Below are 26315 nucleotides of genomic sequence, written 5' to 3' on the forward strand. Positions count from 1 at the left end.
AGAGTCAGAACAGCATCGAAAAGGCTTTGACGTCCATGGTCATTGAAAACGCCTGCAGTCATGGCCAGGCTTGTGGTTCAGGAAAGGATCCTGGAAGGTGGACACAAGACTCTAAACAGAGCTCCCATATGAGGGGCCCATGAGGACAGTGCACGAAGGTGGGGCTGGAAGGAGCCAGGCTGCAGCGACATCTGCACAGCAGGGGGACCTGCAGGGTGGAACCGGCTGGCGAGGCCAACCACTGGAGGAGGAAGCTTCGAGGTTCAGTAGGGCTCCCAGCAGGCCTGCCACGGGGTCTCGCGTCCATGAATTGCCTATTTTTAAGATATCAAAGAAGGTTTTTAAAAATTGTGTGCATGGAAACTCTGACCAGTGTCACAAATAAATGCCGCCTACCTGTCAGCGTTCGTGATCAGAATTGTCACTCTCAGGGGCTCACTGTGTGTCGGACGCTGGCCTCCCCTCTTTGTCTGGCTTGGCCTCTTCCATCCTGTAGCCACTCTGTGAGGTGCGTGTTCTTTTACCCGCCTGTTCTTCATAGATGGGGAAACTGAGGCACCGAAGTGTTCGCTGGTGTTCCAGGATCACACAGCTGCTGCATGGTAGAAGCAGGGCCTGAGCCCAACGTCCATGCCCTGAACAGTCCACTCACTGACCTCTGGGGTTACTGCAAGGGGTCCAAGAGCTCAGAGGCGCTTGGCCAGTGTTGGCCTCCACCGTGGTCCTCAGAGCAGTTCATGCACCAGCAGGTTAGATGTATATTTAAGCTCTTAGAAATGTTGCGCAGGCTCAGCCATGCTTGTGCCACTTGCTGACGTGTTTCTTGGCTTTGAGTATCGAAAATCCCACCCGGCTGGGGAAGGAATCCCTCTATGCCACCTGGACTTTGGAGAAACGTACCTAAGTATTATGAATATAGTCACCACCTTGCTCTTTGTCCAGCAGCCATTCAGTGGCCATCGCTATGGACTCGGCAGGGAATTGCCCTGTGGTCAGTCGGTGACACATGACGGCGGTCTTGGGAGGCACTGAGCCCCGACAGACCCTCCTTGGCTGTGTGCTCTGTGCATACCAAAGCCAGTGCCCCACCTCTGCTCTGTGAGACAGAGATCACAAAGGCCCCCCTTCGTTCCTCAACGCCTGTCACGTCATAGATGCTCCGTCACCGTGCGTGCGTTGAATGACGAGGCCGCCCCAGGTCACCTGGTGGCAGCTGTTATTTCTGCAAAGGGCACCTAACGGGGGGTTCCCAACACGGTTGTCTGTTCCAGTCACCTGGAGACCTGAGAATCCCAGCCCCGCGCCAGTCACAGCAGGACATCATCGGGCGGAAAGAGAGGGAAGGCGTGGGTGTGGATAGTTTGGAGAGCTGCCCAGGTGATTCCAGTGGGCAGCTAAGCTTGAGAACCCCCACTTAGAAGCAGCCCCCCGACCTGCAGGGTCCCAGTTCCAGACACGATGGGCGAGACCCACAGGGCTTCCGCGAAAGCTGTCCTTGCCTCTCCTGCTTTGATGGGCGTGAGCTGATCGGGCTGCAGCCAAGATCCTGTCGGAGGAAGTTCCCGGGCACAGGGAAAGGTGTAGCTGGAAACACTTATGCTGGAAGCCCTGGCTGGGTGATAGTCCTAAAAATTACTGCCATATGTCTCCAGCGGGGAGGGCAGGGCCCACATGGCTCCCTTCACGCTCCACAGCCTCCCTGCCCTCAGCGGCTGCGTCCTCGCCCAGGGGGGCCCCCAGAGAGGCTCCGTTTAGTCTAACAATTTTATGGAGCATCTAGATTCCTCGGTAGGCCAGGCCCCGGAAATACAGAGGTAAACCCAGCAGCGCCCCTTCCCTGGCGGGGTTCACAGCCCAGAGGGAGGAAACGGGAAGTCGGCCGACATAAATCACCAGCTCGATGCTAATGAGACCACGTGGAGCCCAGCACAGAGAGGCGGGGACTGAGCGAGGGGGCCCGTGGGGCTCCAGGGGGCTTCGCAGGGGTGGGAACAACGCCCAGGCTTCTGTCTTCTCCTTTTGAAATATCCCTGTGTATAAAGCCTGGAATAATTGTAAACATATGTAGTTGAGCACACCAACTGAGCAAATACTAGCGTTTCCTTTTTTACTTAAGACCCTTTTTTTAAAAAAAACAACACACCAACTCTGAACTATTTTAAACATCGAAGAAATACAGGGAATAATATAACAAACACCCAGGCACTGGGGTTGTGAAGCCAGGCTACCTGGCTCTGCTGTGTGACCTTGGAGAGGTTGCTGAACCTCTCTGGGCCTCTGTCTTCTCTTTTAAAAAACCCCAAACACCTACCTGGAAATGTAATTGTCGGGATCAGTCGAGGGAAAGCTGTAAGAAGACAGAAGGGCCTCGCACACGTGATGGGCTTTGTGAACAGTCACTGTCGTTGCCTGATTCCTTTCAGCGTTTTTATAAAGAGAACTATACTATCATAGGTACTTTTTAAAAATATTTTTTCTATTGACTTCAGAGAGGAAGGGAGAGGGAGAGAGAGAGAGAAACATCAATGATAAGAAAGAGTCATTGATCGGCTGCCTCTTGCACGCCCCCTACTGGGGACCGAGCCCACAACCCGGGCATGTGCCCTGACCAGGAATCGAACCCTGACCTCCTGGTTCATAGGTGGACACTCAACCACTGAGCCACAGGGCTGGGCCGTAGGTACTTTCAAAGGCCCCTCTCCCCACCCCTCCCTGTCTGTCTGCTAAGGAGGAGTGAAAGTCGGGAGGTCAGGATGGGGACGCCACTGCAGGGACCCTCCAGGCGATCAGACAGGATGGAGCCCATGGGCGGGAGGAGGCTGGAGAGGTGGCCGGGCAGGTCAGGGTCCCCACCAGGACCTCCGCGCGGTCCAGGACCCCCACCTACAAGCCCATCACTCCTGCTCCTTCTGAAAACAAGCAAAAAAGCAAAAGATAAAGCACAGAAACCTCACACTTGCTCCTCACCGTGGACCATTCCCTGGGGTGTGGGCTGGCTTTGAGAGAAGAGGGGAGACTTGGGGGAGCGCAGGAAGAGAGCTTAGCCCCAGGGCAGGAATCGAGTGACTCGGGCTGTAGCCCAGCCAGGGGGGCTCCAGTCTTGCCTCCTGAGAACCATGCCCCCTCCAGGGGGTGGTTTCCTGCTGAGCAAGCTGATGAGCAGGCCCCTGGCTTGTTCGGTAGTTCACCTGATGGCACATGTGTGGCCTGTCAGGCCTGGCTGTCAGTGGGGAGGGCCTCGGGTCGAAATGTGCTCCCCGTCACCCCCCAGCAGCACCATCATTTTTTATCTCAAAATGGGCTCCCCCCCTCGCCCTCCCCATGCGCTTCCCCAGCCGCGGCCCAAGGAGCAGCTGCTCTGAGCCCCATCTCTCATCGGCTGCCTTATCTCCCCGATGAATAATGTTCCCTTTCCCAAGCAGGCAGCTTGGCAGGAGGCCCGCGGCTGGAGCCGGCCGCTGACAGCCCTGGAGCCCGGGCAGCTGTCGGAGCTGCACCCCGCCCAGGCCTCACGTGGGCGGAGGACAAACCCTCCCAGAGACGTGCCACCTGAGGCCCCATGGCCCTGGCGAGCTGCAGCTCACAAACACAGGTCTGTCGAGCACAGGCCAGCACCCCTGGGTGCAGTCACCCTTCTGGGTGCTGGGAACATGGCTGGGCTGGGGACCGTTGGTGGGAAATGTGACTTGTACCTAACAATACAAACCTGTATACTTGGTCGTTCTGTGATCTTGAGAGGGTGTTTAATCTCTCTAGGCCTCTGTTTTCCTCATCTGTCAAATGGGCTCGTCGTAGTATGGAGTTCTCTGCTCAGATCCCCTTTGCCAGCCAGAGCGCCCACCCCTCCAGCACTGTGATGCCACGGTTGTGGCTCTACCTCCAGCCTTCAGAGCCTAGGGCTGATGGTACCATCCTGACACACCCAGAGGCTAACTCCCTCTGCTGTCTCTCCCCTCCCATCAGGGGAGTTGCTAACTGACTGATATTGGAGACCCAAAAGCCCAGCCCTCCTCCCTCAAGGTGAACAACTCGGTGGGACTATTCGTGCCCCAGAGGCCCCTGAGGATCAGGCCAAGACTAGACTTAGCCGTGACTACACCCTCCTCATCCTGTCCCACATCCCTCGTCCTCGACAGCCTCTTCTCAAGAGCACGCCTGCCTCCGTGAACCGCAGGCTGTCGGACACCTGTGTGGGGCTCTGCTTCCGGGGGGCCCCGCCCAAGTTAAACACCCACTGCACAGGGGCTTTGTGTGGGGTCGGAGGCGATAAGGCCTGAAAGCCCCTGATAGGTGTCTGGCACTTGGCAAGGTCCCCGTCGTTTGTAATCACGATTCTTATAACCTACCGCTATGTGACAGAAAGTCACGCTTGGACAGATGTGACGGAGAGCCCGGTGTTGAGAGCCTTGGTTCCACGTCTGGAATTGGAGGCAGTCACCCCAGGAAGGGCCCTCGGAGGTCACTTAGCCCAATTTTTTTTGGCCAGTGAGGAAACTGAGGCCCAGGGAGGCGAAGCCGTGCTCTCAGACCCCAGCAAGTCAGGGACAGAGCTGGAAGCCACGTCACATTTTCCCGCACTCACACGTTACCTGGCTTCTTCACATCCTTTTCCCGGCTCGCTGATGAAGTGTTACTAACTTCAGAGGGGCCAGGACCCTGAGAAGCGAATTCAGAGCACGCTCCACTTCCACGTGCCTCTCCTGAGCACCTACTGTGAGTTGGGCACCTGCTAGGCACCAGGAAAAGATTCTCACACGTAGTTCCCAACCCCTGGTTGTTTCATGGAATTTTGCTGTTTTCAAAGTGTGTGTGTGTGTGTGTGTGCGCGCGTGTGCGTGCGCGTGCACATGTGCTTTTGTGTGTGTGTGTGTGTGTGTGTGTGCATGTGTGCAAGTGTTGGCCAACTGTATCCCAGGAAGCAGAAACACCAGGGAAAGTTTATTAGGAGTGGGCACTGAGCTCAGCCAGCGTGGCTCGGTGGTTGAGCGTCGACCTATGAGCCAAAAGGTCACAGTTCGATTCCTGGTCAGGGCTTCTCCAGAGCCACCAGGCTTCGGGGTTTGACTGAGGTCCCACCACCAGCAGGTGTGTGACCTTGGCAAGTTCCTTCACCGCTCTGTGCCTCCATTTCCTCATCTGGAAAATGGGGATGATGCCAGCAGCTTGCGAGGATGGTTGTCAGGCTTCCCGGAGTGAAGATGCACACAGGGCCTAGAATAGAGGCTCATGGTGCGTTAGCTATTCCTTGAGGTCAGGGAGTGAGGGCACGGCAGAAGCCACCTGACCTTGGAGTTTGGCACTGAGGGGCGGTTTCATTGGGATAGAAAGGGGCCTGGCAGCTCAGTCCTCACTGTGGCGATGGGTGCATGGGAGCCGGGGCTGGCAGGCGTGGATTGCCTTGTCCAAGGTGTAGCCAGGGGGGGGAAGAGGAGGACTGGCTGGTTATGGCTGCCCGGCCAAGTGGAGGGGACTTGCTTCACAGTTCACTTACGGATTGACGCTAACCAGAATTTCTGATGAATGCCCCAACCACAGTGTCACGAAAATGGAAAATTTCAAAGCGACAGAGCTCGCCTGCAGCCTCACCACCTTAGCGCGTAGCCATTTTCCGTCTTGCCTGCCAGGACCATCGTGTTCACTGCGTGCTAGTCACACAGTGTCTCTTTCCTCTTGTTTTATGTCACATGAAATTGTCCCGGCAGTATTTTCCGTGGTGTTACAGCATTGTCACATTGATCATTTTTTCCCCCCAAATGAAGATGACCTCATTGTTTTTTCCTGGTTGTAAAGACGTTCCATGTTCTTTTTATTTTTATTTTTAAAAACGCAGTCAGTGCCACAGAGCCTGCAGGAGAACGCAGTAACCCCATGTCCCACCACACCTTCAGAGCAGCCAGCTGAGCCCTTGGTGAACAGTCTTCCAAACAACCTGCGTGCGCTGATCAGCCCGTTGACGCGCTAACATTTTAAAGTGTAAACATGACCATCGCTTAACGTCGATTCCTTTTCCGCCTCGAAGCGCAGGTTTCCTTGTTGTGGGGGTTGGGCTGGTTGTTTGGGAAGTTGGAAGGGGCTGTGGAAGGATACACACACCAGCAAAGGAACCAGAACGTTCTGGAAGCTGCTAGAAAGAGGAAGCATTGGGTGTGGGCTGTGTCTGTGTTTCCTGAGGCTGCTGTCACGAAGTGCCCCAGGCTGGGCGGCTTACACGACAGGGATGGGTTCTCGTGTAGTTCGGAGTCCGGGATCTGCGATCACGTGTGGCAGGGCCGGGCTCCCTCCCAGGACCTGGGGAGGGTCCTTCCTTGCCTCCTCCCGGCTCCTCCTGGATGCCAGCGATCCTTGGTGCTCCTTGGCGTGTAGACACGTCCGTCCGATCTTTACCTCCTTCGTCGCGTGCAGCCCTCCTCTTGCTCTCCGTGTCTGTGTCTGCATTTACACTTCCTGTAAACTCCCAGGCATCGGGTGAGGCCCCTCCACTCCAGCATCGCCTCGTCTTCGCTTGATTAAATCTGCAGACACTATTTCCCTAAGGTCACACGCGCAGGTAACAGGGCTGAGGACTTCGACGTGTCTTTGTGGGGGACACACTTCAACCCATAACGTGTGGGTTCGCCAGGAGGACGGAGGAGTAGGGTGGAGAGGCATGGACACCGTCTCAGGAACGAAAGGGAAGCCAGAGAGCAGGATAAACAGACAGATTCTGAGACTGAGAAAGGAGGTGAGGAAGGCTACTTCCTCCCGCAACTCATGTTCCTGGATTATAAACTTTACAGAGAGGCCCAGGATTCATCAGAGAGCCCAGCTGTTCATAACCCCACCAAGCCCCTTTCCCACAGTCACCACAATGTGCGGATGCTGGTGGGCCCCACAGGCCTCTCGACAGCATCTGGTGTCACTCGCCACCAAAAGGTTGCAGGTTCAATTCTCGGGCAGGGCACATACCCAGGTTGCAGTTTCGATTCCCAGTTGGGGCATGTGCAGGAGCCAACTGATCAATGTTTCTCACATTTCTCTCTCTCTCTCTCCCCCTTCCTCTCTCTCTGAAATCAATTTAAAAAATTTTTAAAAGACATACTTTTTTAATTACATTTTAAAAAGTTTATACCCTTTAACCCAGTAATCCCACTTCTTAAATCTATCTTAAGGAGATAGTTTTAAATGAAGGCAGTGATTTTTGTGCAAAGATGAACGTGTGTGAAATATTGGAAATAGCCTATTTGATGAGAGTAGATGATTGGTTGATTTAATTATGATATGCTAGGGGCCCAGTGCACAAATTCGTGCACCTTGAAAGGAACTGTGGGCCATGAGGCTGCAGTCGCCACAGAGGTGGGTCTTGGCCCATCCTCCACACCCCCGCCCAGCCCCTCCGGTTGCGGCCCCCAGCCCACTGTCTCCCAGCAGCCCCACTCCTGTTGCCATGGCTCCCACACGCTGACAGCGCTGGCCCTGCTCCCACCCACTGACGATTGGGGCCAGCACCAGCAGTGGCTGCGAGTGGGGCTGGCACCGTAAGCAGGTGCAAGCGGTGGCTGCTGCTCCAATCACCCCTCAGGAGCAGGGGGAGGTGAAGAAGCACGCAGGGGCAATCAGGGCCGGCAGCCGCGGCTCGCACCTGCTGATGGTACCAATTCAGGACCAGTGCCGGGCACCAGCAGTGGGTGTGAGCAGCAGCCCCATTGCCGGCTGCGGGTGCAAGTGGGGTTGGCACTGGCAGCGGGTGCGAGCCTGGCTGGTGTGACTCAGTGGTTGAGTGTTGAACTATGAGCTTGGAGGCCAGGGTTCGATTCCCAGTCTGGGCACATGCCTGGGTTGCAGGCCCGATCCTCAGTGTGGAGCTTGCAGGAGGCAGCCAATCAATGATTTTCTCTCATGATTGATGTTTCTCTATCTCTATCTCTATCTCTATCTCTGAAATCAATAAAAAAAATATTTTTAAAAAAAAAGAATATTATGAAAAATAAGAAAGGGAAGCAGAAAGAAAGTGAAAGTTGTTTTCAATCATTTTACGTTGTGTTTGCAACTGACCATCCTCATCCAAAATACCACCACCCCGTCCCCATTGTGAACAGAGGGCTCCCGGGCAGTGGCCACAGCGGCTCAGTGCTCTCCCAGCAGCCTGTGGCCGACGCATGGTGTTCCCTCAGTGCACAGCACAGTAATGCTGCTGTCGGCCCCTCTCTCGCAGGTCCTTCAAGCCAGACTTCATCCTGGTCCGCCAGCACGCCTACAGCATGGCCCTGGGCGAAGACTACCGCAGCCTGGTCATCGGCCTGCAGTATGGAGGGCTGCCCGCCGTCAACTCCCTCTACTCCGTCTACAACTTCTGCAGCAAGCCCTGGGTGGTAGGTGGCGGCTAGGCTAACTCAGAGCGAGGTGGGGGCGATGGGAGGCCCTCCCAGGCCTGAAACGGACCCGTTCCCCAACATGGAGACCTCAGAATGAAAAGGCAGCTGAATGAGCAACTTGGATCCCAGTCCCCTTCTTGTAATGATTGCCTAACAAATATCATATAACACATATTATGATATAGTGGTGTCTTATAATGATAATAGTGGTAAGAGGCAGTACCGTCCTGTTCTGACTGATATTCTGTCATGTCACTGTTGTTAGCAGTAGGCACTGTTTATTGAGCACTGAGCAAGGACCAGAACATTGTGCTGCCTGGCATTCGTTCCATCATTATCATGTGCAGGTGGCTCAGAACAGCTGAGGAACTCACCCAGAGTCCAGGCGTGAAGCCAGAACTTGGGAGCCCTCTTTCCAACCGCCAAGACTTGATTTCCCCCACCTTTTATTCACTTGTTTCATTCATTCACTTGATGTAGTTGAGTCTCCATTTAGATGTTGCCTGTAAGAGAGGCTTTCCCCAAAATACCACGCCTCCACTCCCCCAACTACGCCTAAATCCCTTTAGTACCCTGCACGTTTAATCCTTGCAATGCCCTATGAGGTTGGATCTCTCGTTTTTTCCATCCACAGACGAGGACACTGAAGTGCAGACACCTGATGTGGTTTTCCCAGGTTACCCAGAACGGAAGTGCAGGAGCAGGAATTTGAACCCAGAGTCTGTGCCATAAACTCCTATGCCATGTGCCTCTCTAGAAAGAAGGGCGCGGCAGGCAAGGGACATGGCGTGAATGTCAGCAGGTTTTGCTTGTGTGAGAGGCTGAGGGTATAGGACAGTGATGGCGAACCTATGACACTGACACGTTCACCTCTGACACGCGAACTCATTTTTTTGGTTGATTTTTTCTTTGTTAAATGGCATTTAAGTATATAAAACAAATACCAAAAATATAAGTCTTTGTTTTACTATGGTTGCAAAGATCAAAAAATTTCTATATGTGACACGGCACCAGAGTTAAGTTAGGGTTTTTCAAAATGCTGACATGCTGAGCTCAAAAGGTTCGCCATCACTGGTCTAGGAAATGTGCATGAAAAGTTATGGAGCTGAACTCGGTGTGCCTGGCAGGAATGAAGGGGCTGATGCAGCCAGATGAAGGAGATAACAGATGCCCAGCTAAGGCCTGTGACCTTTTCCCCGTAGGCAGAGAGCAGCCACTGTAGCTCTGCTCAGAGCCGTCAGACGCTCGAGCCCCGGGTCACGGGTGGCCCTGTCATACGGGATGACGGGTGTTGACCAATGCTCTCTCCTCTTCTCGCCTAGTTTTCTCAGCTCATTAAGATCTTCCACTCCCTGGGTCCTGAGAAGTTCCCGCTGGTGGAGCAGACGTTCTTCCCCAACCATAAGCCAATGGTGAGTGTCCTGTCTACGCTGCTTATTCATGTGATCTGGAGTGACACGTGTCTGTGCTCTCCGTCCATTTGGATGGAGGAGGTGGGCCCGGGGTGGCTCTCCCGGGAAGAACCGCAATGTCTTACGGGACGCCCGGCTGTCCTAAGGGAAGAGTCCCCTCCGCAGGTGGGATTGAGGCCGCAGGACGCATGACCAAGGGGGGCAGAGTTCCTCGGGACTTCAGGGGTTTGGGGCACACAAGGGGACAACTTGAACGAGCATGTGGGGACCAAAGGTTGATAATAAGGGTAAACGATGTTTCAGAGGTGGGATGTCATTTTGTTTGCACCTGCGCCGGACTTGGTTTCCACTCTTATGTTAATAAAAGTGGTAATGTTTGGCATGGATTGTTGAAGGGCAGTTTCCTTGTGTGTCCTCTTCACATTCCAACTTTTGAATACACTTGCGGTTGTCTCTGGGAAGTGGTCGGAGCTTAACTTGGACAGCCAGCCCGAGGGCAGAGGTCATGGTCGTTTTAAATGGGCTGGAGCGCTCTCCACCCCGTGGCTGGTGCAAGTTGGGTGGGAGAGTCCTGGGCAGCTGGAAACAGCCCGAGACATGCCTGCTTGTGCGGTTGGTCACAGGAGCCCAGGGCCGTAGCTCCACTCGCCTCGGGAAGCATGGGAGTCTTGGAGAACAGGGTAGTTAATAGGGTATCAGGGGGTACCAGCAGGGGACAGTGGCCTCTGTGGACTTCCAAGCTCAGGCTGCTGAGTGGGACAGTCCCATTTGGAGTCACTGTTGGGTAGGACTGCAGGCTCCAGGTGGGAGCAGTCGATGCAGAATGTTGCCATTGGTTATCTCTCACTTGCATCCGATGCCGTGAGAGTCCTAGCATGCAGGATGTGCTGGTTGGAATAAGAAGGGCGTGTGGAACCCGGCATATTCCAGCAAAGTGTGACCACAGTAGGGAAATGGAGTGTTTATTGTCAAACCAGCCTGAGCGTGACTCCTCGCTCTGCCTGCTGACTAGATCCTGGGCATTGAGTTCATGTCTGTGAGTCTGAGTTCCCATCGCTGAAAACCACCGGTGATAGAGGAACAACCTCACTGGGTTGTTGACATTTAACGGAACCCTGTGTGTTGAGTGCTGTGCCTGGCGTACGATAGGTGTTCAAAGTAGTGTCGCTTTAAAATACAAGCAAAGCTCTACCCTGGGACATTGTCAGCAATGGGGTGACAGTTGGGTGAAGGGTTTACAGCGTCCATTGGGGGTGACAGGCGGCTCTAAGCTCTGGGCAGGCTTTGCCGTCTACGGTCAGGCCTCATGAGTTCCTGGCATTGAACTCATGCCACACTCAGAATTCCAGGCAGGCATTTGACATCTTTGCAGTCTTCCCCTCCCCACTTCCACGTGATTGAGATTCTGAGGAAGGAGACGGGTAGGCCAAGTCAGGGCTCCCAGCCGGTAGTACCTGTAGCACTAACAGGTAACCAGGTAAAGATCCCAATTCTGTGGAATGATGGAGAACCATGGACATAGAATCGGGAGCAAGGGCGGGGCTGGGGGAGCAGCCAGGAGGAAATCTAAGAGGCCTCTCCTGAAATTCCCCCTGCCCGGGGAGGGACCAGGGCAGGCGGGTCCACGCTGTGGAGGTGAGTGGAGCCAGGGGAGTGTGCAGGGGCCTGGAGCCTGGGGCCAGGGCAGGCGGGACCCACCGGCTTCCAAGGCCCTCTGTGATCTGCGTCCCCCGACGGCGGTCAGGACACAAGGAGGCGAGAGACGGCAGGTGTGTGATAGAAATAAAACCACTTTACTGTTTAGAATCAAGGACGCACTATAAAAAGTGAACATTATGCAACATTACAAGACAATATACATTCACGGAATATAAAATTCATAAATAACATGGAGGAAAACTGTAAACAGTGCTACAAAATTTAGCGACAAATACATTCCTTCCAGACAGGGTTTTCTCTGGTTGGTGTCTCTCCATCACTTCTGGCCTCAGGACAGCAGACTGGCTGAGGGGGAAGGCGTGGGGGGAGGGCCTCGCAGCCCCTCCCCTCGGAGCATGGCCCGGTCTCTCAGTTCCTCCCGCCTCCCAGGAGCCACTTGGAAGACTGCTGAAATCTACCTCTCCTGCCCGTCCCCATTTTGTTTTGCTTCTGCCATCAGATCTTCAAAGCATTTTCCTTGTGCCAAACTATTTTAGTGATATTTTTTAACTTTGGGCAGCCGGGAGCCAAGCACTTGGGTGTCATCGTGGGGGCATCTGTATTGGCCATCGTCAAACCCAGGATGACGGGCTGGGGCAGGGGAGGGTACGGTCTCCCTCGGTGTCTCTGAGACAGAGCTGCCCCTATAAATAAATCATTTATTTCTTGAATTGCTCAGGAATCAGGGTATGAAAAATGGTGTTCGTGGGCTGTAGCCTGACCGCCGTTTGGGTCTGGGGCTGGGTGAGGAGTCTCCCAGTATTTCCTGCCTTGCCACAGGGAGCATTGGACAGAGTGGCAGAGCCTGGCGGGCTTCCTCGAGAGGGAGGCAGAGAGATGGCCAGGGGACACCAAGAGGTCTTGGAATGACAGCTCTCATGGCCCGGGGTTTAGGAGAAATCATGGCTTCCCAATTGGCAAAGGGACCAGGGGGGAGAGGAATGGGAATGGCCGGCAGACTGCCCGGGGCCAGTTGATACAGAGCAAGGACATGGAATTGCTTGCCATTTCCCCGCCTCCTGCCTCCTCCAGAGAGCACGGATGCTGACCGAGAGGGGGCCGGAGGGGCCTCAGCGCCGGCTCCTTCTAGCTTCCCCGGTTCGCCAGTCCAGCCGCCTGTGCCACAGAAGCATTTACCCTCCGTTCCACTGTAGAATTTGATTCGGGAAAATGGTGGCATCTGGGTTTCATTTCTTTTTCTCTTAAACACAATGTACACATATTACAGCCTACACATGATAAGATTTAGCAAAATAAAACGTTCACAATATGATTGAAATACAGAAGTGCCTCAGCTACATAAATGACTTTAAATTATACAGTCAGTGAACAGGTGAAATAAACAAAGCTATAGCTTCTGGAAAGCTCCACAGACGCCCTCTGGCAACATCGCTTTGCACAGGACCCTTCTTTGCCCAGGACCTGCTGTCCTCCTCACCGGGGCCTGGCACGTGGGCCTGTGGTTCTGCCCGCTTGTCTGCAGGGAAACCTCAGGTGACTCGTGCCCAGGCCCCACCCCACGTCCTTGCCCGGTGAGTAGAGGGACCCCACCAGGGACTGAGAATGGTCCAATGCCTCGTGGAGGGGAGGCTGACGTCCGACTATGGGTAGGGGAACTTGTACAGGTTGGATTAGGGGTTCCACCTTGTAAGCCTTTGAGGCTGAAATAAAAATCTTAAAAAACATCAAGTCGGAGGCTCACCCCTTAAAAGACTGCTGACCGCAGCTCCTTCTGCTCACACTGCCCCCTGGGGACGGCAAAGCCTGTTTCCTGCGTGCCAAATGTCACGACCGCAAGGTGAAAGGTACAAGGCAGTGGACTTGATCCTAAGGAAACCAGGTGCCTGTACTGTCTCCCCCGCACCACCTCCCTTCCCCCCCGGGGTTCCGCCAAGCACCCTGCCTGGGCATATGCGTGTGTGCGCGAGACATCACAACGTGTTGCCTGCCTTTGTTCTCCTGTGTCAGTGGGCAGCTCTGTTTCCTAAAGCGGAATGAACTGAAGATACAGATACTAATAGAGGATAAATACCCATGATCTGGAAAAAGGAGAGCAGTCATGTTCCATGTCACCATCCTCCCACCCCCCCAATTCTGAAATATATATGATCGCCTGCTCTCCACATCTCATCTCAGCACTAACATTTAAAATACTTTTATTTAACTGGAGAGTTTATATTATAGTTTTATTCCAAAAAAAGCACAACAAAAGAAAACCCCCTACAGCCGATGACAGAATCAGGCTTCCCCAGTGACCACCCATTTAAGCCCATGAGGTGAGGCCCCCAGGAAGTGGCCTTCACCCACCCGTGAGCTGGGAAAGACAAGCCGGCCCAGGGAAGCTGGCCATCTGGCCTTGGCAGGGCACCGCAGCCTTCCCTCCCGAGCCCAGCCCCCGACCCACACTAACTCGCGTCCCCCACCGGAGCCCAGCCAGTAAGGCAGTGAAATGAAGGCCCTGAACATGAAGCGGGAGAAAAGGCCAGGGGCAGAGGTCAGGTGACCCCAGTTAGAGGAATGCTGAGGGTGTTCAGAATCTCAAACTTTAATTAAAATGAAAAAAAGAAAAGAAAACGTCAACTTGGAATGTCATGATTTTCTTCCAACAAGCAACAACAAAATAGAAGAGATTAAACTATTGGTGTATTTAACAGCATGGAACAGAATTCTGTGTCCTGTAAAAAAAAAAATCAGCTTATGTCCCCGTGTGGGTATATGCAAATGTGTATACAAACACAGCCTCCTCGGTGAGCTGAACGTTACCTTGGAAATAGTATTCTCTAACCAAGTCTATGTGGCTACAGCTGTGGATAGTGTATATGGTGTGTGTGTTTGTCCAATTTACATAAGGGCAAGCTCCTGGCCACGTTGACCAAAGATTTCTCCAGGAGGGAATCTCAGGGGAGGCGGGGAAAGGAAAGACATTTGTCTCAGTTTTCACCGGAGCTTTTGTACAAGGCAGGCAAATAGCCTCCTGACCTCAGGCAGATGTTTAAGTCTTCACCGGACTAAGAAAGTTCTGTTATTGCAGCCTGGCTGTTTGCTCCAGACTCAGAGACATCTGGTCTACCTGAGCATCACGGGACTGGGGGGGATTGTGTGTGCTGCATTCTCTCAGACCCTCTCTCACGGTTCCTCCCTGCCCCCTGCGCCTCTTACATGAGAGACACACAGACAGACATAGTCTGGTTGGAACATGCAGTAGCATCCCTCAGTGTATAAGATCTTCTGCATACCTTGAGTCTAGCTGGTTGCTACCCTTGACTGATCCTCAAACAGTTGGCTTTCAGCAGCGACCTTGTCTGTGTCCCTTCTGGGCTGGGATGGAGGAGAAGGGCAGAGGGAGGAGGGTCTAGGAGATGCTGGGGGGAGGAGGAGGCGAGGAAGAAAGCGGGGTAGGCATTACAGTGCCCACGTAGGGTAGTTTTTTGATTTTTGTTTTCCTAAAAAAATATAGATTATGTTATCACGAAGAGGAGGAGTGTACATTCCTCATTCTCTCTGGCATGGCACCAAAAATTCCTGGGTGGAAACGGGGGATGTCAAAACCGAAAAGAAGGCGTGGGGTGGGGCCAGGAGGATGTTTCCGAAAAAACTCCATATGACAGCACAGACTTTGCTTTAAGTGTTCGAAGTGCTAAATTTGCGAGAAAAACAGGCACTAATTTCATTGTCATCATTTGGGAAGAGTTAGTGTCCGAGGGAAGCTCAGCGGGAAGGGAGGGTGGTGAGGCGGGGCAGGGCCTGGCGCTCAGGGGTCTGTGGCATTGATGATGGTTTTGTCTGGGGGGGCCCATCCTCGGTACCAGCTGCAGGAGCCACCCTTCTGCCGGATGCAGGCGTAGTGTTTGGTCTGGTGGCCAGGGTAGCCGAAACTCGCGGCCATGTCGGTCCAGACACACTCGTTCTTGGAGCTGACGAAGCAAGGCGGGTAGTAGCAGGTCTTGATCTGCAATTAGGTAACAGCCGTCGGTTGGTTAGCAGACTCTGCCATGGCGGACCCAGGCCTGATGCTGGCCCAAGGCAGGACTCCTTAGAACCTGGGACCACGGCAGGGGGGGCCCGGCCAACGCTGTCCCTTGGTGAAAATAACGTACTACTGGCTAACTCTTACTGAGCACCTACTGTGCGCCAGACATTCTGCTAAAGGCTGCGCTATGCTCTTCTCTTTCATTCTGATAACAGCTGTCTCTCCCTTTTACAAATATGGAAATAGAGGCTCAGAGAGGTTAAGCAACTGAATGGCGCAGCCAGGTCACACAGCCAGAAAGTGGTAGCATTAGACATTTGAGAGAGCTTCTCCTTCTTAAGTGGTAACAAGCCAGGATGGGCGATCTCCGTTCTTGTAGGGAAATTGAGGAAGCGGATTAAAGCATAAACTTTAGGAGTTCAGCTGCCCTAGGCTGGTCATCAGACGTAGAGAGCTGTGTGACTTAGGCAAGTTAGTTAGGGTCTCAGAGCCTCTAGTTCCTCATCTGTAAAATGGGGAGGATAGTAGTAAAAACTGCAGAGTTGTTTTGAGAGTCACGTGAGAGAACACCCAGCTCCCTCCCACAGCAGGAAGGCTGCGAGCCTTGTCCCTGTGCCTGGGTCAAGGGATTGGGCCTGGCTCAAGAGTCATGTTCTGTCGTGTGTGGCATCAGCAAGCCAGCTCTCCTCCCCTCTCCCCCAGGGTGGAGCCGCCAATGAGTCAGCTGCTCGAATGAGCCCACTTGGCACCACTTGGCAGGACCTGCCAGTGTAAGGACTTTGTACCTGCCACCAACGTGAGCCGAGGGAGGGGCCAGGGAAGCTGACGGGCCCCTGTGCCCCAGCAACTGCCAAGGGGGCAGCACAGATGGACGGGAGGCAGCGGATTGCAGCAAGAAGGCACTCTGCTCTCGCCTTCTCCGCTCCTCAGCCTGGGGACAGCATTCCTTCTACCCCTGCTCAGACCTGCCCCTCTGCCCCGGCCCCTCCTCACTCCCTTCCCTACACCAGGGCCCAGCACCCAGTGCAGCAGGAGCTGGTATTTCCGGGGCTGAGAGCCAGCACTCCCCACCCCGCCTGCCTGTCCCTGGGCTTACCTTGCAGTTACAACCCAGGTGATACCGATAGTTCAGCCCCTTGCGCTGGGAGATGGTGAGCTGGTCCCACCGCTCCACGAAGTTGCACAGTCCTATGTACACCTTCCCATCGAAGATCCGGCCTGGAGGAGGAGAGAGGGCGGCAGGGGCAGAGTTGTTTTGGGGGAGCCCAGCAGAAGGGGAAGAAGCCACACCTCCTGAGTCCCCACGGTGGGCCAGGGACTGTGCTCAGTACCCTCCCGTCCTGAGATTGTATTATTTCATCCTCCCCTACCCCTTTGAGGATGGACTGAGTCCCCGTTGTCCCGATGGGGAAAACCAACTCAGAGAGTCACTCAGACCATGGAGCTGGTTCCAGGGGCCAGCTCTTCACTTCCCACATCAGCGGCTCCGGGCTCCGGTTTTGTCATTTCCTTTCCTACACTGACAGCCTACAGGGGGTGGGGGTGAGTTTCAAAGACAGACCTCATAGGCTGACCGTGAGGTGGAGAGGAGCGGGGACTGGCGACCCCTTTTCATTTACAGCAGCACGGAGACACCAAAACCAGGGGATCTCCTCCACGGGGTCTGGGGTGGAGCTGAGACAAAGCCAGCCTGGGTGCAGCAGCCTCAGGGTCCCCCCACAGGCTGCGGGAGGTGCCCTCAACCCTACACGCTCCCCACAATTCACTGGGCGCAGGCAGAGGTCCTCGGGACCCTTCTGGTCAGCCACTCCTCCTCCGTCCTTCTGAAGTGAAGGACCCGTGGGCCTTGGCCAAACCCCGGCCCAGCTGCTAAGTTGGCCGTTACCTGTCAGCAGGTACTGGTACTTGTTGACCTCCAGCTTCACGCCACAGAGACTCTCGGAAGCTTCCGTGTGGATGTACTGCACGTGGGGCATCTTTGTGAAACCTCGGTACATCTGTGGGCGGGAGGAAGGTTGTGAGAGGAGGACCGGGCTCTGGAGCCCGCTGTCACGTGGTCCACAGCAGCGGTTCTCAACCTGTAGGTCACGACCCCTTTGGCGGTCGAACGACCCTTTCACAGGGGTCGCCTAAGACCATCCTGCATATCAGATATTTACATGATGATTCATAACAGTAGCAACATGACAGCGATGAAGTAGCAACGAAAATAATTTTATGGTTGGGTCACCACATGAGGAACTGTATTTAAAGGGCCAGAAGGTTGAGAGCCACTGGTCTACAGGAATCTGATTCCCCCGACTGGTCATCATGAGGCTGGTCACCAACCCACCCACCCCAGGTCCTTCGCTCCGTATGAGGCCACCTTGTCTCCTCCCGACTGAGGTGGCATTGGCGGCTGCCCAGAGAAGCCTTCCCGTCCAGCCAGTCGCACTTCCCATTCCAGCCCCCCACAAATGCCCCTCCAGGGACACCTCTTTCTAGAAATCCACAGACGGCTTTGCTGTGAAAGGGGTCTTCCCTGCCTCCCCAACCTCAGGGCCTGAGCTCCAAGAAGGCAGCCAGCCAGCATTCTCTTGACGTCTTGGTGACATGCCCAGTGTATGGAAGCTCACATTCTCACGTACACTCCCTCACTGTCTCCTCCCAGGAAGCTTAGGAGGCAGGTACTCCTGTACCCATTTTACAGATGGGGTGTGGGGGGACTCAGAGAAAGTCTGGCGAAAGTTGAACTCAAGCCCAAGGTTCCCCTCTTCTATTCCTCTGACCGTCGACTGAGAGCACTGGTTCTTTCACCCCAGATAAAGCACAAAAGCATGCACACAGCTCCTAGGTGTTTAACTAAACCCTCTATCATGGTCAAACGGCGGATATTTGGGCATTTTTGTCTACAACATAATCTAATACAGTCGTTCCCAACTGCAGGCGATGTTATCCCCAGCCCAGGAGATACTTGGCAATGTCCGGAGACATTTTTGCTTGCCGCAGCCGGGAGGTGGGGTGGAGGGGCTGCTTATGGTGGATGGAGCCAGGGATGTTGCTAAATACCCTATGATCTACGAGACAGCTCCCTCCCCCCCAGCAAAGAGTTCTCCTGGCCCCAGAGGTCAACAGTACCAAGGCTGAGAAATTCTCCTCTAATCCCAACCCACTTAAACCCGTAACAGTCCTATGAGGCAGGCACTGTTATGTCCATTTTATAGATGAGGAGCCTGAGGCCCAGGGAGGTTCATGGCTTGTCTGAGGCCACATGGTTGATAGGTGGCAGAGGTAGGCGTCCAAGCAGGGGACTGTGCTCCAGGGTCCATCCTCTTAGCCATTATCCTATGGGCCCACCCTGTGCACACTCACAAGTTCATGCTCAGGGAACTGGTGCAGGGGACTGCCTGGTGACCACTGCGCCTGCTCTATCAGTTTGTGCTCAGCCACTGGTGTGAACGTGACGGAGTCTGAATCCCCTCGGTGCCTCCAGGTCAAGCCCGCGAGGGTTACGTGGGTCCGGATCTGTCACTGAACTCTGTGCCTGGGAGCTGCTGGGGGTGGGATGGGCACCGAGGGGCTGCCCCGCCCCACGATCCCTCCAGTGCTCAGAACACACAGGCCCTGGGTGCTGGTGGTCTCTGGGCGGATCCCAAGGGTTTGCAGTAGGACAGAGCCTCTCTAGGGGCTCCTGGCATGCGCTATTCACTTACTGGTGGGAATTAATAAAAAGCCAGACCTCATCTCATTGGTGTCTCACCCGAGGGCCTCCCGTTTGGTCTGATGGGCTCTTTGTTTTCCCTCCTTGTCTTCTTTTGAGTGGCGAGCAGCGGGCGGGGTAGGTGGTCACTAGGAGCTCTGCCGTCAGAAGGGCTCTGTGGGAGGGACGGAGCTTGGGAGCCCTGCCTTCGGAGGGGAGCACTCTGGCGATTGTGTGCAGCCAGCAGTGCAGAGGGTTCTCGTTCACCTGGCCTCCCTTCCTAATCCTCTCCTCCTGAGACAGCTGCCGAAGTGCTGTCCGCACGCCGTGTTCGGTTATGCCGTGGGGAGCAGGGCCCCTCACTTCCTCAGTGCTAGGTGGTGCCTCTCCGGCTTCAGCAGGAGCCGTGCTCAGGAGTGCCGCTGGGTGCCTCCACCCAGGGTGGCCGTCTGTGCCCAGCGCCTTCTCGCTTTGGGGTGGAGGACCCCTGAGTGTTGGGCCAGTCTTTCAACCCAGGCCTCGCTCTAGGTCTGTCTTTCAGGCCTCGTCCATTGGAGCCTCAGTTCATTCCCTGTGGGTCTTCCCCCTTCATCTCCTCTCTGCTTCGTGGTGAGAACCGGCCCCTGCTTAGAGTCCCGTGACTTTGCTGCTCAGGAAGAGCTGGACCCGTCAAACCCAGCCTGGCTTCGCCGCTGATCTTGAATTTGCAGGAGCCTTAGGTTAACATGGCTCTCGCACCGGCACGCAGTCAGACTGTAATGTGTCCCAAGTGATGCACCTGACAAACTCAGTGCTGCCTGGTGGGGTCCGTTCTGAAGATAACAATATGGTAAATGTATCGTAGCGGTATTTTACTCCTTCTGTTGTCTTTTCTTTATATTAGTCCTATCTTGACCTACATATTGATCCTAAAGGGTCCTTAGATCTGCAGTCATAGAGACCCAGAATTGGCTTGACAATTTAGGAGGGTTACAATAGGCTTATCATGTCCTGAAGTCTGAGAATTGGAGGATTGAAACTGAAAAGGATGCTAAAGGTAACCTAATCTAGCCAGTGCAGTGGAGGATTAATGGTAAACCTGGGTTTCTGGAGACAGAGTCTTGTCCCTGCCTTATGTGAGCCACGTGGACAGCGACTCAGTTTCTTCATCTGTGAAATGGGGCAGCGCACTTACTCCATAAGATGCTGTTGAGAATTAAGTGATTTAGAATAGCACCCAGTGCACAGCATTTAGTAGAAGTCGCTTAAGACCAGGTATACTACAATTCACAAGGAGCGGGGAAAGGTTTGGTCCCCTTCCCACGTGTCTTTGCCCAACCTCCTCTCTTCGTGCCCATAGTTAGAGCTGGCGTGGAACTTCAGGTGTAAGCGAGTTGTCCCTTCTCTCCCCCAGCTTTACTGAGGCATCGTTGACAAATAGAAAGGGTGTGTATTTGAGATGTACAATGTGCTGTGTTGATAGATGTGTACCTGGTGAAGTGACGGCCACAATCCAGCTAGTTAGCACATCCATCCCCTCCTAGCGTTCCTTCTGTGTGTGAGACAGCACTGAAGTTCTGCTCTCAGCAAACCCACAGTATACAACCTGCACTGGTAGCCAGAGTCCCCATGCCGGGCCTCAGCTCCCCAGCATCCTTTCATCCTGCAAAGCTGATACTTTGTACCCATTTCCCCCACCTCCCAGCCACCAGGGACCACCATTCTACTCTCTGCCTGAAGAGTTTGACTTTTTTCGATTCCACATCAGAGTGAGACCGTGCAGTGTTTCTTTCCGTGTCTGTCTTATTTGACTTAGCATGCCTTCCAGGTTCATCCTGTCGTCACAAGGGACAAGATGTCCTTTTTTAAAGCTGAATGCTATTCCATTGTGCATGGGCGTGCACGCGTGCGTGCGTGTGTGTGATTCTACAAGGCCCTGGGCTCCCACCTGGGTAGTATCTACACAAGGTTGCAAGAAGTTTGCTTCCCTTGGGGTGAAGGGACACAGTGTGAGGAAGATGTTTCTGAGTCTGAGGGCATCTATCAGTATCTCTCTGGTGCCCACGGAAGACCACTGTGCTGCACGCAAGCACATTTACAGACCAAGGAACCGAGTTTGCAGCTGGTGCCCGACTGGGACCAGACACATGGCCTTCCTCTCACAGACTGCTGTCTGGCTGGGGAGGCAGAGCCCGAGAATGGAGCTGATCCCTGCACACGGCTAATGGGACCCAGACCACGAAGAGTCCCTGGCAGAGGGAGGAAGGGACGCTGTGTGCTGGGGAGGTAGTGTCAGAGGGAAGCTGTGTGTTGGGGAGGGGGTGTCAGAGGCTGGAGCCAGAACTTCAAAGGCGAGACCCTGCTATTGCTCATCCCATCAAACAAACCGCCAAAGGAAGGAAGCCCCCGGGGTCCGAGCATTCCAGTCGCCCAGCGGATCTGTCTGTCTATCCTGCCAGAGTCAGGACCTGCACAGCCTCCCCGTGGGATGCGCTGGGACATATTGTCCCCACGTGCTGTCCTTGCAGCTGGCCTGAGAGCATGTCTCTACGGCACCAGCGACAGCCCCTGGCAAAGCAGACTGCTTTCCCATGGTCCTGATAGGAGAGGCGGTCCCCATAGATTACAGCGGCCACTTCTGGAAACTTCCACCTTTGCACCGCGGCCCCGTGGCTCAGCTCCCGCTAATCTCCAAGTTTGGGTTTGCAGTGAGCTCCCTCAACATTCCAGCAGCACCCCACCCCCCGACCACCACCATGCACCGTGGGTCTCTGCACACTAGAGATGTGTCCGAGAGGCTATCCAGAGGCTCTGGAGTGAGCATATGGGAGGGGGTCTGCCTGTCTTTCATCTGGGTGAGAGGGTTTTTGTTTGTGGGGGGGCGAGGGGGTGGTAGGGGGAGCGGGGAGGGGGGTGGCCAGGGGGGACTTTGAGAATGAAGAGAGAGGCCCAACAGGGCGACTTGACTTCTCAGGTTCTCCAAGTTCCCATAGGCCTGCTTTAAGGGAGCCCTGGCTCCCCCAATCTCTGGGTAGATGCTAATCCGCTAGAATAAAGCGCCCAGGGACCCGTGCCAAAGCCCATGCAGGCCGGCCTCCTGGCCTCTCTCCCTTCCCTCCCCTCCTACAAAGATGTTTTTGTTACACTCTTTGCAGGATGTTGCAAGTCAAGAGTTACACTGCTGCACGGCAAACCCACAAACTCCAGCGAACCTCTCAGTTCCCTGGGGGACTGGGTACACAGGGGGTGGGGGGGCCCCCAGAGTGGGCGGGAATGATGCACCCTGCTGCTGATCCATCTCTCTGGCAGGAGAGTTGGGGGGTCATGTAAAGAACACACAGACTGGGAAGGAATCCTGACACCTCGGCGAGGGGACCAGAGCTGCTTTTCATTAACGCCCGCCCCCGAGTAAATCATTTCCCTTCGGGTCCCTCAGAAGTAAAGGAGCCACGTGCTGCCCTGATGCCCAGCACCTGCTTAGGAGCCCGGGCGGAGGCTGGCGCATGGACCGCAGAGGACCAGCATCCTGGGAGTGGGGGCGGGTGGCTCTGAAGCTGATGGGCGAGCAAATGTTATTTGGCCTCCAAACACCTCCCCCCCAGTGGCTGGTCTGACACCCCAGAGGAGAAATAGGACATCTGCCCAGAGGAAGGGCCTCTGGCCATGCGTCCGGGCCCTGAAGGAAGGAGGGGAGCCGGGCAAACCTAGGAGCCACGGCCTCCCACCCTCTCCTGGCACAGAGTCTCTGTGTGCAGGCAGCCGGGCGGGCAGGGGATATGCTTCCTAAACCTCCGCCCTGTCTGACCTGCCTGGAGCTGCGCAGTGGGTTTCTGGGTTGTTGTTGCTCTTCTCGGTCCCCCCTCCGCCCTCTGTTCTCTCTCTCTGGCCGTCGGAAGACATAAGCGGGTCCCATGACCGCACTCGGGCAGCCAAGGGCAGCTGGCCAGGCCTGACTCTGGACATTACATAACCAGGAGGCTGTGGATGTTTCCAAATCAAAGCAGCAGGTTCTACCCCCACTTAAGAGTGAGGCCCGCAGGTCTGCCTAGGGGATGGACGGGTGCCTCCCGGGGTTGTGCACCCGCCCTCACTGCTGGGGATGCAGACGTGAGCAGGGAGTAAAGGGGCTGGCAGTTCCCGGGGACCTGAGTGCACCCATCTTGAACTTCTGATTCGTCACCCTGTGTCTCCTCTCCCCACTGGCCTGCAGCTCCTAAACACAGGAGCCCTGCTTTCCCATGGCTCCTGGCTACAGCGCTGCCCACAGGGAGGTGCTCGCAGAGGTGGCTGATGGGCCAGCTGCCACATTATCCAGCTCCTGAAGCAGCTCCTGTTTAGAAGGAACATGGCCAGTGTCCCAGCATCTGGAAATGCCTCAGCCATAGGGCCCTTCGGGGCACGGAGCCCACCCCGTGCTGCTAACACAGGGCAGAACCCAGGCCCAGGTGAAGGAAGGCTCCAAGATCAGCGAGCTCCTCAGGAGTGGAGCTGAGACCAGGAAGCAGGTTCCCTAGACTTGGAATCTTTTCCTTCAGGCGGCTCCTTAGTGTGCGCACAGTGGGACCATGCTTGGGACAACGCATAGCTGTATGAAAAAGCTCAGCAAATGATGCTAACTAGCTGGGACGCAAGAAGACAAGGAAAACTGGGAAAATAGGTCAGAGGGTAGAGTCCCTGTCTCCCGATGAGGTTTCTGTGACCAGCACAAGCTCAATGTAAAGCTTTGAGGAGGAAACCTCAGTTGCAACATCAGTGGCTGCACAAGACCTGTGAGCATGGTTGAAACGCAAAGTCAGGGCTTGAAAGGGCCGTAAGACAGTCCGGCCCAACCCCCTCATTGTACAGATGGGGAGACCGAGGCCCAGCTATGGCTCCCAGGGAGCTGGCCGAGGTCTCATGGTTACCAGGTAACGAGGCTGCCTGCTGTCTGGATCCAAAGCCCAGCCTCAGAGGGACCCCACCTGCTCAGGCTCTGGGATGAAGCAGCCACCGTCCCCGCCCCCCTTTCCGCCCATCCCCTGCTGCTGCCTCAGCAACACCCTCTCCAGCCAGGCGGAAGGGCTGGGGCTGGGGCTGGGGCTCAGAGAACACACACCAGCCCTGCCCCCATAGCCAGGCCTCTTCTGGCAGAACCGACCCAGAAAGCCTCCTGAAGCCGGGCTGCGGTCACTCACCTTCATCTGCTTGATGGTGTAGATCAGCGTGCCGTAGGGCCCCTCCTTCACCAGCTTCTTCCCCACCACTCTGGCCCGGATCACTGCAGAGAGAGGCAAGACGAGACAGGGAGGAGGTTAGGGAGGCCTGGACCACATCATGCACCACGTCTCGGGTGCCTGTCCAGCCCCCAGGGGGCCGGGCATTGCTTTCTTACCGTTGAGCCAACTCGAATGGGTACCTGTGTGTATCAGAGCAAAAACTCAGATGAGGGACACTGGGTGGGGAGTGGGGGAGGGAGTCAGGAAAGGCAGTTATTACTCGGGTTAATCACTCCAACGTTCACAGTCGCCGCCCAGGAAATTCTACCCCCGGATGAGTCTCTGGACTCTGTTCCACCACAATCTGAAATCGACTTCGCATGTTAGAACTTCGCGCCCTCCCTCCATTGCCCATCCGACATCGCATGGTTTCCCAGAGTTACTCTCTTTCTACCAGTACCTCTTCCTGAGCCTCTTTTGGGATTCTCCCTTTGTATGTGTAAATTCACGTGTCCTGCAGGTCCGCAGAGCTGCCATGCACCCCAGCCTCCCTTCCTGCCCCAGTCAGCATCTTGATGGGATCCTGGGTACCCGGCACTCAGATGGCCAAGGATGCAGTGGCCTGTCACTCATGAGGGTGTGGCGGGGGGCAGTGCTGGGGAGTGTGGGCTCAGGAGCCCACTGAGCTGCTCCCATCCCAGCTCTGCTCTGCACGGCTGTTAGGACTGTGGGCCAGTGACTTTGTTTCTGGCCTCCAGTTTCCTCCTCTAACGAAACCAGGACACCAGGGACACCCGTCTCCTGAAGGGGAGGGACCAGGCAAGACAGTGCGTGTGAAGCGCTTGGCACCGTGTCCGGGCTGCGGTGTACGTTGCATGAATGTTACTTTCACTGTGATTATCATCATTGCCCAAAACAGAATGAATGGACTGACCACGAAAGGACTGTTTCCAGAAAAATAGCTCCCGTTTATTGCACACCTACTATGCGCAGTAGTACCTCTCAGTTCTTCACTTCTCACAACCACCTGACAAGGGGGGTGTTAGCATCCACATTACATAGATGAGGAAACAGAGAAGTGAAGCCACTTCCTCTTTCTGAAGGTAAAGAGGGTGTAACCCCACCCTTGTCAGGGAATTGGAATGAGGATGAAACAAAAGACCCTATGAAATTTCTTACTATCGCGTCTGGGAGAAAGAAGGCGGCGCTCAGTCAATATTGCGTGACTACGAATACGAGAATCATTAGACAGAACCAGGGTGACAGTACTGGGAACAGAAGAGAGGGGTTGACTTTGAGATCATATAAGAAGCTGGGCTTTCTCCTTTTTACTTTTAGTGAAAAAGAAGCTAGTCTTAAGCTGGCGGGCAGGGCGGGGGGGTGGGGGTAAGGGTGGGGGTGGGTAGGGGCTGCCACAGGGCAGAGTCTGCATTAAGAGGGTCTAGATGCTAAGACCTTGACCGGAATGGAATGGATTTTGCATGAATAGCAGCTATGCTTTGAATCACAAATTGAACACACACACACACACACACACACACACACACCTGGTAGCTCCATGATCCTTCCCCATTTGGGATGTCCCACCATCTTTCTCAACTCATCACCTCTAATCTCATAAAAATGTATGACATCACCAGTTAGGAGAACAAATGTTGCCCATCCATTCACACGATGAACGTGGGTTTCTCTATATTTACTGGGAACCAGTTCCCCCATCCCCAGTGGATTCTGTCCTGTCCCTTCCCAGATGAACTCGGATCCTACTTTCCCAGGCACACGTGAAGTCCGGACTCGGGTGAATTAACGGCCCCTCCAGCCCTGCTTGCCAGGGATGGCAGCCCACGGAGCCCATTGGCAAAGTGAGCCATTGAGCGTAGGCAGCTCGACTGGGGAGGCGGCGAGCGGCTGCTTCCAAGTCTGCTGTAGAAATGAGAGGCTGGCAGGACCCCAGGCTGGGCTCCCCCAAGATCCTGCCTGCGCCTCTGCGTCCAACTTCACAGCAGCATCCTCGGCAGGGAGCCATCCCCC

The 26315-nt window shown here is 54.9% G+C and overlaps 2 protein-coding genes across 3 annotated transcripts in view; one reads left to right on the forward strand and one right to left on the reverse strand.

Annotated features, from left to right (window-relative positions):
• SYN3 (synapsin III) overlaps nt 1–26315 on the forward strand; it is a 387944-nt gene that overhangs the window by 113782 nt on the left and 247847 nt on the right. The window contains 2 exon segments of the mRNA XM_059681741.1: nt 8192–8348; nt 9674–9763. Of these exon segments, the coding sequence (XP_059537724.1) occupies nt 8192–8348; nt 9674–9763 (247 nt within the window).
• Nucleotides 11534–26315, reverse strand: part of TIMP3 (TIMP metallopeptidase inhibitor 3) — a 54553-nt gene continuing 39771 nt past the window's right edge. Inside the window, exons 2-5 of one of the 2 annotated variants that reach the window (XM_059681739.1) lie at nt 24264–24346; nt 17317–17560; nt 16528–16649; nt 11534–15410 (exon numbers count right to left, since the gene is read on the reverse strand). In XM_059681739.1, the coding sequence (XP_059537722.1) occupies nt 15213–15410; nt 16528–16649; nt 17317–17560; nt 24264–24346 (647 nt within the window). In that variant the 3' untranslated portion in view covers nt 11534–15212. The remainder of the gene's footprint in view (nt 15411–16527; nt 16650–17316; nt 17561–24263; nt 24347–26315) is intronic. The other variant, XM_059681740.1, reaches the window with a different exon arrangement.

This window comes from Myotis daubentonii, chromosome 2, assembly GCF_963259705.1.
Source record: "Myotis daubentonii chromosome 2, mMyoDau2.1, whole genome shotgun sequence".
NCBI lineage: Eukaryota > Metazoa > Chordata > Mammalia > Chiroptera > Vespertilionidae > Myotis > Myotis daubentonii.